The sequence below is a fragment of the Capricornis sumatraensis genome, chromosome 18 (genome assembly GCF_032405125.1).
Source record: "Capricornis sumatraensis isolate serow.1 chromosome 18, serow.2, whole genome shotgun sequence".
Taxonomy (NCBI): Eukaryota; Metazoa; Chordata; class Mammalia; order Artiodactyla; family Bovidae; genus Capricornis; species Capricornis sumatraensis.
The window spans coordinates 8,393,372-8,407,530 of record NC_091086.1 but is presented as its reverse complement, the minus strand read 5'-3'; the positions used below and the strand labels follow the sequence as shown (position 1 = coordinate 8,407,530).

At 46.8% G+C, this 14,159-nt stretch overlaps 1 protein-coding gene across 1 annotated transcript in view; it reads right to left on the bottom strand.

Moving 5' to 3' along the window:
• Positions 1 to 14,159, bottom strand: part of DOCK2 (dedicator of cytokinesis 2) — a 444,911-nt gene that overhangs the window by 383,843 nt on the left and 46,909 nt on the right. Inside the window, exons 13-18 of the mRNA XM_068990795.1 lie at positions 13,410 to 13,534; positions 5,254 to 5,352; positions 3,474 to 3,546; positions 3,252 to 3,355; positions 1,097 to 1,280; positions 857 to 954 (exon numbers count right to left, since the gene is read on the bottom strand). Coding sequence (XP_068846896.1) covers positions 857 to 954; positions 1,097 to 1,280; positions 3,252 to 3,355; positions 3,474 to 3,546; positions 5,254 to 5,352; positions 13,410 to 13,534 — 683 coding nt within the window. The remainder of the gene's footprint in view (positions 1 to 856; positions 955 to 1,096; positions 1,281 to 3,251; positions 3,356 to 3,473; positions 3,547 to 5,253; positions 5,353 to 13,409; positions 13,535 to 14,159) is intronic.

The following is a 14,159-nucleotide window of genomic DNA, read 5'->3' as shown; positions in this document are numbered from 1 at the left end:
TATGTCGATATACTCCCCCTAACGTGTCAAAATTTCCCACAGTCAAAACACAGAGATACTACATAAAGACGTTCAGTCTCGGAGATTCCAGCTGTACCGAGTTCCTGACAGAAACAAGATCACCAGGAAACACTTTTCCCACTTCATAATGCTGGAGAGAGGGTTGCTTTAATTAGATCAGTACTTCAGACACTATATTCTCCACCACCATGTGGACACAGCAAAACATCTGATATCTGCATTGCTTTCCGCTTGTTTCACTTAAAACGTGAGCACTGATGTCTTCCCTTTTCTCATGTTCAACACATAACTTTCTCAAAGAAGTGGAAACAAGAATACTTTTTGTTTCTAATAGCAACATGTAGATAATACTGAGAGATCACACTACTACAGCAACTTATAACAACAAAAGTAAATATTTACTCCTTGTTTAACCTTGTATGTTTCATATGCTTTAGTTCAATTATTGTACATTATGTGTAAGAGATCTGCTGAGTAATTTTTAAATATTTTTCATCTTGAAAGCTCATAACAGCTCTGCCAAATGCGTCATATTGATAATACTACCACATGAAGTTGGCTAGTGTTCGAGCTGGGATCTAGACCAATGTTGATCTATTTCCAGAGACTGAGCACAGCCATGCTTTTCTCCTGCTCAACATTCAGCATCACTGAACCACAGCATCCCCCAGCTTTATCAGTAAAGGCTTCTGATGACAACTTGGGACACTGTCTCCCATTGTCAGAAGAAAATCTCTCCTGTCTCCCTGAACACTTTCTCTCTTCCCGGAAGCCACTCATGAGTTAAAGGTCTGTCCCTGGTGGATGAAAACAGGCAAAATGAAGTCCCACTTACCTTTACCACTTCTTCTCCGTCAACAATCTTCAATTTTTCTAAATTCTCCTGGAGCAGTTGTGGTTTCATACGCCACTTAAGCAAACCCAGCAAGCCCACTAAAACAGAGTCCAGACAAGCAGAATTACTATTTACTGGCCTAAACTGTCCATGTCAGGACCTCCCCGGGCCTGCCTACACATACACATACACACAAACACACACACACACGCGCGCGCAGAGCTCTCAATGGTTCCGTACCATTCTGGGTGAGCTTTGTGGAGCACACTAGCGTAGAGATGGAGAAGACATCCCGGGAGCTGACAGAGAGCCCCCCAACACTGCTGGAGCTTCGACTCAAGGTGGCCCCCTTGTTCTCCATGTGGTGTCGGTAAGAAGGAAGAGTCAGGTAAGAGCTGGCATCCTCCATTTTCTTGCTGTCTCCCTGGAAACAACACCCTAGTTACTTCCCCAGCCGAAGTACACACCCAGTGCTACACAGAGTTTGCAAGGCCGGGTTACACACTGTAGGCCTGGAGAGTCGGAAACAGCGAGGAACGTGATCAGAGGAGCGATGCACGTCCGCTGGCAAGGTAGGACTATTTTTCCACAAAGCAGGTGAGACTCGAGCCAAGGTTACATTGATGGGAAAGGGGTTGAACATTCACGTATTTGAAGGCTCTGTAGACTTCATTAATGGCACAGAGGGAGCTGAAGATTCCCAAATAGCATATTTTAGTTCATTCTAAGTTTCATAAGATCTTAACACGAACAAGCCCACCAGTGGGATAAGGAATCAGATTAAAGAGGGAAAGGCACCGGATTCTGAAAGTGAAGGGATTTAGACCCTGTTCACAAGCCTATGTTACTGTGAATATATTCCTTTGTCTGTCTGTGACTCATTTTTCTCCTGATTAAACTGATTATGAAGCATATTGCCTATGCTTCATAGCAAATTCGAGAAATTCTGAGTGGACTAGGTGGCATAATGCATACAGAACACTTAGCGAAATGACAGACACATAAGTCCCTCGGCATGCTGCCGTGAATGACTAGAGATAGGCGTTACAGCAGGCAACAAGTACTGAGCCCTTACTCTCCACCGGCTGCTGCACAAAGTGCTTGTGATGCTTCAGTGAACATCACTCAAGCACCACAGCAGCTATTACTGATGCGGATACTGTTATCATCTCCAGTTTACAGATGAGGAGACTGAGGCTTTAGGAAGGTGACTAAACTGAAAACTGACTGCATGTGGAACTGTAAATCTATTGAGGAAGAATGGCTTTTAAGCCAAGAACTACCTGGATGCATCATAAATGAGAAAACAGAGGCTGCACAGAAGGAAAAAAAGGAGTATTCTGGGAAAGTCATAGAGACTCAGAGAAGGGTATTATGTGATGAGTTTGATGAGGCTGTCTTTGCTGTCCAGACCAGAGAAAAAGGGCAACCCCAGCCTTGAAGGCTGAGAAAGTCAAGGGCAAGAGTGTGATCTTTGTGCTGACCACTTAGCCTCGCGCTGCTCCACAGCCACACCCTCTGCCTCCAGCCAGGTGCCAGCAGAGGCACGCCACTGTCACGCGCGGGGTTGTGGGGAAGCATGCACGACCAGGAAGACACCCCCCACTTGTCGAGAACAGCCCAAGTCTCATAACACAGGAAGAACACAGCTGACAGCTACACTCTCCCACACGGTCCTTCTGCACGGGTCATCTTATGGTCATAAATATGACCATCACCGTTTGAAAAAGAAAACACGTCTCAGGAAGACACATAGGATGACTCCAAGTTAGCCAACAGCAGGATCAGAACCCTAAATGCTAATATGCTTTTCCGTTCACTACAGTGATGAGTCTCTCAAATATATTTCTTGCTGGTCTTCTGAACATCCCACAGGCATCTCACAGAATCCAAGCCCACTCTGTGTGCGACAACCTTCCACTTACTGAGTTCCATGTGCCCATCACTGTCACATTTACATGGAATAACTCTTGTGATTCTCACACTCACTCACTGAGAGCTCACAGATGAGGACACGCGGGCCCAGAGAAGTCCAGACTCTGTACCAGGTCTCGCACTGGAGAGCCCTGATGCGTGTCACTGGGGTCCCTGCTCTCGTTTACCAAGCAATCCTGCCATAGCCCCCTCACTTCCTATATGCTCCTCGCTGCAGAGTTAATCTCAGCTCATGGGCTTCCCTGATGGCTCAGCAAGTGACGAAGCCGCTACAATGCAGGAGATGCAGGAGACCCTGGTTTGGTCCCTGGGTGGGGAATATCCCCTGGAAGAGGAAATGGCGACCCACACTCCAATATTCTTGCCTGAAACACCCCACGGACAGAGGAACCTGGCGGGCTACAGTTCATGGGGTCACAAAGAGTTGAACACAGCTGAGCACAGCACAGGGATGTGGTACCTTTAGGACAACCAAGTCGTGGTATCCATCGTGCAGAGTGGTCCCATCTTCCTTCATCAGCTTCACATAGGACATGGCGAAGTTTTTTTCTCCTTTGTCTTTAGCTAAAAGTGGCATCTTTGAGGTTAGGAAAGAAAATGATACCTGGGCCACTCACCCACTACCAAAAGGAGTGATCCCACCCCATCCTTTTAGGGCGCAGAGATGCCATTTAGCACTCACATTCCAGGGATGACCGATGTCGAAACATGAATCGCAGGTGGATCCTCTGCATGTCTTCAATAGGGACAGCCACCTCAGCAGGCAGAAACCAGAGCTCAGGAGACAATTAGTTAAATGGCCCTCCCCACTGCACCCTGCCCTCCCTCTGAAAAAGGCAGCCTGACCATTTAGCTGAGAGTGCTGTGTGCTGATATATCACCCATTTATCAAGCCTGATGAACTGTAAATAAATTACATACGAACTAGCAATGAAGAGAAAATAAAGTACCAAATGTAATCCATTTGGCAAATTGCATTCCCAGCCAATGAAAAGGGATCCGTAAATTATAGTGAGGAGAATGAATTTCCCCAAATTGATATAAAAGTCACATAACTTTAGCGCAGGATTTGATGCACTGCAAACTGCGCGATGCACATTTTCCTTACACACTCCAGGAGTTCAGGCAATTGCAGCAGGGCTTGGCAAATTAACAATGCTCATTAGGGGGCTTGCTGGAAGACTGTCATTTATGTAAATTAATAAAAATGTTTAAATCTGGTCATATTTGAGACGTGCTAGGGTTCATTCCCATCTTTGGTTAGACACATTCAGAGGCTTATTCCTCCAAGGACACTGGGCCAAGACCATCACCCCTTGGTCACCCAGGTTCACTGTCTAGTGAGTGGTCTTTGCTGTATCCTTGATGGAAGTGCTTTCGGCCTGGGTCTGCACTATCCCCCTCCCAAAGCTCCACAGCAATCTCTGTGTTGTGCATTTCAGGCTTAGCAACCTATGGGAAATCCACTCGGGTTTTCGGTGGGCACTGCTTCAGAGAATGAAATTTGAGCCCCCCCCCCCCAAAATCATGTGCTTATGCGTCTCAGAGCAAAAGAACTAAGAGTCACGTGGGAATTCTTCCACAGCACGTTGAATCATTATTACCATTATGTGAGGCACCGGCCAGGCTGACATTAGACAGTGTGCTTGCATCCAAAGAGCCCGCAGCCTACATGGGCAATACATAATTATCACGATGTGATGAGGGCTCACAAAGAGATATGACTGGGGTGCAAGCGAGCACAGAGAAGAGAAAGCAGCCTGGCCTAATAGGTCTCTGACCCCAGAGATGGGTAGGTCATTTGAAGGGAATGAGTGCAGGGAGACCCACTGGGAACACGGGAATGCCGGCAACAAGGCAAGAACCACTGAGGCTTGAACAGCTCCCTCCACAAGGGGAGCCGGACCATGTCTTCAGCTTGGGTTCAGAGAACATGGTGAGTAAAAATTGCTATTAATCACAAGACAGAGACATCGGAAGCTGTGATCAAGCTTCACTGTTCACTAAATTAATTAATTCCATACTCTATTTCTAGCACAAACTATTCCCTTCTGCTATAGCCTGACAATCTGGTAATGCAAATATTTGTGGTCGATGCCACTTCCATCTGAGGTAACCTCTCAGTAGGGGATCCTCCAGGCATTAAATAGCTTTTTATAGCTTCACATTTGCTCCCAAGCTCCATTGCTCCTCACTGATGAATAGAAGGACACAACTTGGTGGCTGGTGCACAGTCTATGAGACCATCTGACAATTCCAAGGCAACCAGGTCCTGACCAGCGAAGGGTGAGCAAGAGATCTAAGGCACTCACCCGCTGGGCCACTTTTTCCACTGCCTGACACACCCACCAGACACAGGATGGGCATTGTTTCAGGCCTTAGGGAGGTTTCTTAGAGTCCCTAGATTCATGTTTGCAATTAGTATCATCATTGTTATTGTTTATTATTATTATTATTATTACCTTGACTGTTTCCATCCACCGTGGCTGTTTGACTTGATAGTATACAACGGACCGGTACTCATTCATAGGCTTGTCCCCAGCTCCCACACAAATTGCATTCTGACCCAAGAAAAATGAAAAGAGAGAAAACACTATAGCATTGTCATTTTCTTTGCTTGGGCAGTTTTGGGCCAAGGCCAAGGCTGGCCGTAGGGCCTGAGATAACCTTCTTTCTTTAAGCCTTCTGCCAGATATTCTTTTACATTACGGATTTACCCATGAATGTGCCTGGCCCTAGCAGTGACAGCTGCTTTACTGCAGAGACTCTATTACTCGCATTCTGGAAATCACTGGAGCGCAGTAGGTGCTGACATGGCTGCCCTACTGTCACTGGTAACCAGCCTTGGAGTTGCTGCATGCTGCCAGTCTTCTTAATCCTATTTGTTTCCTATATCTGAATTGCACAAAGTTTACAATAGGCTCAGATCAGCCAGGCACCAGCTCATTCCAATGGATTCCTGATGCTCACACATCGAGGTCCCAGCAGAAGCTGGGCAAGGGGAGGGAGATCAACCTTCAGACAGACACATGGGCAGTGGGGGCTAAGGAAGCCCACAGTGAGGGAGCATCTTCCAGACACCAGCCCAGGCTAAGCACTGGGATATGGGCATGAGTCAGACAGGAAACCTGATAGGAGGTTCACAGTGTGGTGCAGGAAATCACTAGGCAACACGAAGTGATGACAGATATATGTGTCCAGTTCCTCAGTGTCCTTGGGGGCTTGGTTCCAGGGCCCCCTCTTTCCCATTGCTGACTTAAAAAATCCACAGATGCTCAAGTCTCTCATATAAAATGATGTGGTACAGATGACCTTCCTTATCTGCAGATGCAGAACCCATAGGTTTAGGTATGGAGGGCTGACTGTGTAATACTATGGAGCACTGAGAAAGATCGCTTCAGTCCTCCCTAAAGACTCAAAGACTATTTCTTGGAGGTAATGACAGCTCAAGATCTCAAAGAAAGATTCCACACTGGCTTTGGGCAGAAAGGCAGGAAGGATACTCTCAGAGAGTGAGAAAAGAGCAACCAATATAGGGTATTTATTCTTCGCCATAAAAATCACCCTCACAGTAACAAGAAATTATCTTGCAATAGACTACGTGCGTGTGCATGCTCAATCGCTTCGGTCATATCTGACTCTTTGTGACCCCATGGACTCTAGTCTGCCAGGCTCCTCTGTCCATGAGATTCTCCAGGCAACAATACTGGAGTGGGTTGCCATGCCCTCTCCCAGGGGATCTTTTCAACCTAGGGACTGAACCCACATTTCTTGCATCTCCTGCAGGGGCAGGCTGATTCTTTACCACTGAGCCAAAAAGAGGCATGGTGGCTCAGACGGTAAAGCGTCTGTTTACAATGCGGGAGACCTGGGTTCAATCCCTGGGTCGGGAAGATCCACTGGAGAGGGAAATGGCAATCCACTCCAGTGCTATTGCCTGGAAAATCCCATGGACAGAGGAGCCTGGTAGGTTACAGTCCATGGGGTCGCAAAGAGTCGGACACAACTGAGCGACTTCACTTCACTCCACTGAGCCACCTGGGAAACCCTCGATAGAGTATGAGAGTGAAAGTCATTCAGTTGCGTCCGACTCTTTATGACCCCATGGAATATGCAGTCCATGGAATTCTCCAGACCAGAATACTGGAGTGGCTAGCCTTTCCCTTCTCCAGGGAATCTTTCCAATCCAGGAATCCAATCCAGGTCTCCCACATTTCAGGTAGATTTCTACCAGCTGAGCCACAGAGTATGCCAGCCCCTAATTTTATCTGTGTTCATTCCAGTCGTTTGGTCCCAAAACAAGATCTGAAGTAGGGTCACCCAGGAGAGTCTTGAGGTCGATTTTTAAAACAGAACAAGAGATTTTAACCTCAAGTCTTCAGAGATCTAGAGACATGAGAGCTGGTTTTGCAGCCCCAAGCCCCCAAATTGCAAAGTGTGTCTCTGGGCTTTTTATGGTGTAAGGATCCATGCTTCTTACCAGATTCCATCAGATTCTCTAGTGGATCCCCTACCAGGCTGAATGACCAAAGCTGGCCACATACCTTCACTCTGGGTTCCCTGGTGAAGCAAGCTAAGCTATGGGAAGTTGCAATCCTGTCCCTCTTACTTGAGAGCCTGCTCCATACTTCTGAGCTATTGGGAAAGAATGAGTTTTATTTCAGTACAGACTGATGCTACCTACAGCCAGATTAAAACCATTTGAAAAGGATATAGCATCCTTTCAAAACTTATCCCTAAAAGAACAAGGACAACCAGGGGACTGCAAGTGAAGGAAGACATACATCCCTCTTTTCAGTGGAATGGAGCCTTTCAGAACTTCTTAGGTACTGAACTAAGAACATGCTTCCAAAGTTCTCCTGAATGTGTAGAGTGTTATGTGACCAGCGCTGTGCTGTGCCTTTTGTACAGACCGCCTCACAATCACCTCTGACAGCTACTGTCATTATCCCCATTGCAGAACTGAGCAAACAAAAACCCCGAGAGGCTAAGTCAGCACCCCCAAAGGAGGAGCCCCAGGACCACACCTCACACCTCTAACCCCTTGTCCAGCGTTCCCTCTATAACAGCTTAGATTCTTCCTACCTCCCAAGATTTATATCTCAGGACATTTATGGGCTTAGCATTTCTGTAGCTCCAGTGAATCCCATGTAGCTTATAAAAACTGAAAACACACATATATCTCTGGTGAAAGGAAAACTGCTGTACAGCAGGCAACTGAATCCCACAAAACTATCTTGATGATGAAAATTTTTGATTGCCTAAGGCTGAGGAAAACACTATTCTGAGAAAGACCTATGACAGTGCCCTCCCCATAGACACTTCAGAGATAAACCTAAATGTCACCAAGTCTGTAGAGAGAGCATGGCAACCAAAAACGGGAGCCAGTTTTAGGGAAAATATAGATCTGTATATGTCTCCAGGGAAAATATAGATCTGTGTATGTTTCCATAAAGAAGGCTGAGCACCAAAGAATTGATGCTTTTGAACTGTGGTGCTGGAGAAGACTCTTGACAGTCCCTTGGACTGCACGAAGATCAAGTTACTCCTAAAGGAAATCAATCCTGAGTATTCACTGGAGGGACTCATGCTGAAGCTGAAACTCCAATACTCTGGCCACCTGATGTGAAGAACTGACTCATTTTAAAAGACCCCGATGCTGGAGAGATTGCAGGTAGGAGAAGGGGATGACAGAGGGTGAGATGATTGGATGGCATCACTGACCGGCCATGAGTTTGAGTAAGCTCCGGGAGTTGGTGATGAACAGGGAAGACTGGCGTGCTGCAGTTCATGGGGTCACAAAGAGTCGGATGTGACTGAGCAACCAAACTGCACTGAATCAATGTCTCCAGTGAGCCTAGACAATAACTTTGCCCGCTGCCCACCCCCATGGCTCCCAGTTAGCAATGAGAGCCCCTAACTGGCTTCAGGTCAGTAGAAGGAAGCCTGGAAAAGTTAATGCCAACTTGGCCTTGGTGGACACACTGCAGTGGGAGGAAAAATCAGACTCCAAACACAAGCACTGTTTACCTCATAGGAATCACCTGAGGAACAAAGGACATCGGGGGCCTGAACACACTCTGAGAGTCTGAAAGTACTCTAGGCTGACGAGGTCAGTCTTATCGTGGGAAGATGCCAGTTAGTGTCCACAAGACGGTAATCAAGCCTGAGATGGCTCTCGGTTCAGTTCAGTCGCTCGGTCGTGTCCGACTCTTTGCAACCCTACAAACCGCAACACACCAGGCTTCCCTGTCCATCACCAACACCTGGAGTCCACCCAAACCCATGTCCATTGAGTCGGTGATGCCATCCAACCATCTCATCCTCTGTCGTCCCCTTCTCCTCCTGCCCTCAATCCTTCCCAGCATCAGGGTCTTTTCCAATGAGTCAGCTCTTCGCAACAAGTGACCCAAAGTATTGGAGTTTCAGCTTCAACATCATTCCTTCCAATGAAAACACAGGACTGATCTCCTTTAGGATGGACTGGTTGGATCTCCCTGCAGTCCAAGGGACTCTCAAGAGTTTTCTCCAACACCACAGTTCAAAACATCAATTCTTCAGCGCTCAGATTTCTTCACAGTCCAACTCTCACATCCATACATGACCACTGGAAAAACCATAGCCTTGACCAGATGGATCTTTGCTGACAAAGTGATGTCTCTGCTTTTGAATATGCTATCTAGGTTGGTCATAACTTTTCTTCCAAGGAGCAAGTGTCTTTTAATTTCATGGCTGCAATCACCATCTGCAGTGATTTTGGAGCCCAGAAAAATAAAGTCAGCCACTGTTTCCACTGTTTCCCCATCTATTTGCCATGAAGTGATGGGACTGGACGCCATGATCTTAGTTTCCTGAATATTGAGCTTTAAGCCAACTTTTTCACTCTCCTCTTTCACTTTCATCAGGAAGCTCTTTAGTTCTTCTTCACTTTCTGCCATAAGGGCTCTACCTTTCTGCTAATAGAGAACTTCAATGAACACCTATTACGTAGACTACCTCAGCTGGTATTCACTAGAGTAAGGTTCGACTGCTCGTCTCATTTTCAGGCAGACTCCTAGGTATAGAGAGATTATGTAACTTGCTCAAGGTTGTCCCACGGATTCAGGCTGAGCCGGGCTTTCAGCCTGACTGCCTGGCCCCTAAGGTTGTGTCTTAACCACTGCACAGCACTGACCCCTATGCCCTACCTCCACCCCAGTAAACTGGCTGGTTTCAGAGGAGCAGAGGCTTCTCAGCCTAGCATCTAAGCATTTGTACTTAAGCCTGCTTCAGGTATCTACATTGGATTGTCCATTTGACACCCTCAAGTCCTTTCCAGGGCCTCAACCTGCAGTTGGACTGCTGCCTCTAAACCCTACCTCCTTCCTGTTATTGAGTATTTACTGCCTGCCAGGCTTCCCAGGATTGGAGCAGAAAATGACAACCCACTCCAATACTCTTGCCTGGAAAATCCCATGGAGCTGGTAGACTACAGGCCATGGGGTTGCTAAGAGTCAGACACGACTGAGCAACTTCACTTTCACGCATTGGAGAAGGAAATGGCAATCCACCCCAGTGTTCTTGCCTGGAGCATCCCAGGGATGGAGGAGCCTGGTGGGCTGCCGTCTATGGGGTCGCACAGAGCTGGACACATCTGAAGTGACCTGGCAGCAGCAGCAGGCTTCCCAGATGGCTCAGTGCTAAAGAACCTACCTAGAATACTAGAGATGTAAGTTCTATCCCTGGATCAGGAAGATCCCCTGGAGAAGGAAATGGCAACCCACTACAGTATTCTCGCCTGGAGAATCCCATAGACAGAGGGGCCTGGTGGGCTAGAGTCCATGGGGTTGCAAAGAGCTGGACATGACTGGTGACTAAACAACAACAAGCTTCCTTACAGATAACCGTTTTGTATACACTGCAATCCCACGAGGAAGAGATTATTATTCCTCTTTTGGTGATGGTTTAGTTGCTAAGTTGTGCCTGATTCTAGTGACCTCCTGGACTGCAGTCCGCCAGGCTCCTCTGGTCCATGGGATTCTCCAGGCAAGAATACTGGCCACTGCCTTGCCATTTCCTTCTCCAGGAGATCTTGCCAACCCAGGGATCGAACCTGGGTCTCCTGCGCTACAGGTGGTCTCCTGCATTGCAGGCAGATTCTTCACTGACTGTGCCACCAGGGAAGCCTTTTTTCCTCTTTCACAGATACATAAACTTGCCCAAGATCACAGAGCTAATTGGAGGCAACGCTGGGATTTGAATACTGACAGGTTGATCCCAGAGCCCACCCTGTTAACTTCTCTGCCACAGGCCCTCCTGAGCACGGTCGTTGAGACCTCAACATGAGCCAAGGACACGTCTAACATACTCTATCCACTGACTTTGCTCCTCTGAGGATCAAGAAGAGAAATTGATGGCCCTAAAGGGGGCTGTTCCCATAGGAACCCACCAGTGCCAAACAGGAATGTTTGAGTGTGCTGTCTGACACTTAATTAGGCAGTAATATTGTATTTTATTTCGGCAGGTAAAGAAAGAAAGGCCTCCCACAGGCTTCCTTAGCAATTTTCAATAGTCAGTCAACTGAACTCCCCCGTAACTTACCTCATAGATGAAACTATAAATTATCACTGTGCCTGCAGTTACCTCTCCATTTCAGTCTCCAAAATATCTGCTTATATATTCATCTTTGATAAGTGCATCTCAGCCTGGTTGGATATGACTTGAAAGGATAGCATGGGTGGAAGTATTGATAAAAATGTTTTAGAAACAAGATAAGGGGCCTGCTTTTCCATTACTATTCCTTCTAATTTGTCCTCCAGCAACATTGAAGGCAAGTGGATCAGTGTTTTTAAAAAATGAAGCTGAGGTTAGAGTTCTCCAACAGGTAGTTGGATAAAAATTACTTCAAAGCATGGTCTATATGTTTGTGAAATGCAAATTCCCTTTCAGATAAAAACCCTCTGCTCTTCCTTTGTGTTTCTTTGAGCAAAGTGTTTCTTATTTATCTTTCAGAAAAGTTTCGCAATCCAACCAAAAGAGGATGACCTAAATGCTTGGATTTTGCTCAACTATTAATTAATGGAGCCAATCTTTCCCAATAAAAAGGCAATTGTGAGGATATGTTTAAATTTAAAAAATAATTATGAATCTTCCTAGAATTTGACAGAAGTGGTTATTAGCCTAATTTTTAAACTGATAAATAAATTGGAGACTTTTCTTTTAATCTATGGGCCTTATTTGTTGTTTGCTGTGAGTCACTCAGTCATGTCTGACTCTTTGAGACCCCATGGACTGTAGCCCACCAGACTCCTCTGGGATTCTCCAGGCAAGATTACTGGAGAGGGTTTCCATTTTCTCCTCCAGGGGATCTTTCCAACCCAGGGATTGAACTTGCGTCTCCTGAATTGGCAGGAGAATTCTCTACCACTGAGCCACCAGGGAAACCCGTTTAATAAGAGGGCCTAGAATGTTAAATCAAACCCCATCTCTGCCATATACTAACTCTATACCCTGGGAAAGTTATTTCACTTGACAAGGGTTTAGTTTCCCCCGCTGTAAAAATGGGGGAAATAATATCATGCTTGTCACATACCATTGTTGTTGTTGTTGTTTACTGGCTAAGTTGTACGTGATTCTTTGTGACCCCATGGACTGTAGACCACCAGGCTGCTCTGTCCATGGGACTTCCTAGGCAAGAATACTGGAGTGGGTTGCCATTTCCTTCTCCAGGGGATACTTATCACAGTCTCTGGCATAGAGCAGTGCCTCGATGAATGCCAGCTATTCGTAGGTGGAGGGTAGAAAAATCTGCCTGAGCTCTAGGGCCCCAAGCTAAAGCAGAACACCCATCTGTACTCACACCCCCATCTCCTGTGCTATCTGATCACCCACAATGGCCTAAGAGGAACATCTGCCCATGCTGGAACTTCCGCTGAGAGCCGATTTTATTTTCTGCTAAGTACTCTAAAAGGAGCAATTGAAAAGCAAAACCATCCCACACACTGGACACAGCTGCTGACAACCTTAAAGGAAATATAAGTAAATAAATGTAAACACACATGACAAATATTGTACAGGACATATGCTGTATAAATATTTATAGCAATATGCTTTGCATTCCTGAATACACTCTGCCGGCCCTCTGGAGACCAATTTACGGCTAAGGCTTTCCACCAGAATGTCTGGCTGAGCACTGGGGAGTTAGATTAAGTGTCGGCAATGTCTGTTTTGAGGACATTCTGTGTCTTCACACCAGCCCAAGGCTCTGTACTGTTCCTTTTTCCTGCCATGTATTTTACCTGAATAAACTAGCTCAGGTTGCAATGAAAACAACATTTTGACTGCAAAAAGCCAACATATAAACTAAGGCCAAGCAAGAAAGGAATAAGAGGTCATGAAAGGAAAGGGACAGACACTGAAAAGCCAACTGCTTTGCTGTAAAGAAATAACAACACACCAGGGCTTATTATGGGCTACCGGGCCAGCCAAACTCTAAAGGTGTGTATCACATTACTCAGCACCGCCCCCCGAAGGCACCTGGCACCTAGAGAGCAGGATCAAGAATGAAAAAGGCAAATCTTTGCGAGCAGAGGCGCCCAAGGAGGGCCCTGTCACCCAGGGCAACAGCAGGGTCCCTTACAGGCAGCGTCTTGCCGTCCTCCGCACACACACACATGATCACTTCCACGTTCCTCTGCGTGGTCTTGTTGTACTTGTCAAAGTCGCCTTGTAAGAGAGTGATGTAGATGTCGTTCCTGACGTCCCCTGAGGCAGAGGGAGAGAGACAAGGGTTGGAGTCTGTGCAGCGGGAGAGACGTCAACCAGAGGGCGCAGGGAGCGGGGGATTGGCGGAAGCGCCCCACCTTGACGTCTGTTAACGATACTAAAATCAGAACTACTTGGAAAAGCATTTTTCCTTCATCAGGGAGACAGGAGCAGAAGGTGACAAGAGGATGGCGGACCAGTAGGAAACTAGCTGCAAAAGGGGAGGTGGTCACAATTGGGCATGTTTTTCTCTCCATTAAAAATCACTTAAGTTTCATCCTCTAGTGACACCTTCTGGGAAGGCAAAGTAAAGCTTCAGTTGGATTGATCTTGGTGCATGAATAACCGCCACTGACAGTTCTCTCCATGGGTCTTTTACTGGGCAGAAGGAGACAGAATGTGTCCAAGTAACACGGACAGGACCAGGGACAAGGTAGGGAGGGTCTTCAGGAGTTGAGGGGGTGGTGATAGCTGAAAACCCCGCAGGGAGCACACAGGAGCTGATGCCTTAGTAAAGGCAGGCGTACGTAACCTGTGACTGCAGTGGAGCGCGACTCAGCTGCGGGAAGAAGGGCTTAGTCAGTGAGACTGGTCACGGGCACGAGCACTGGGCTCAAGTTTAAGG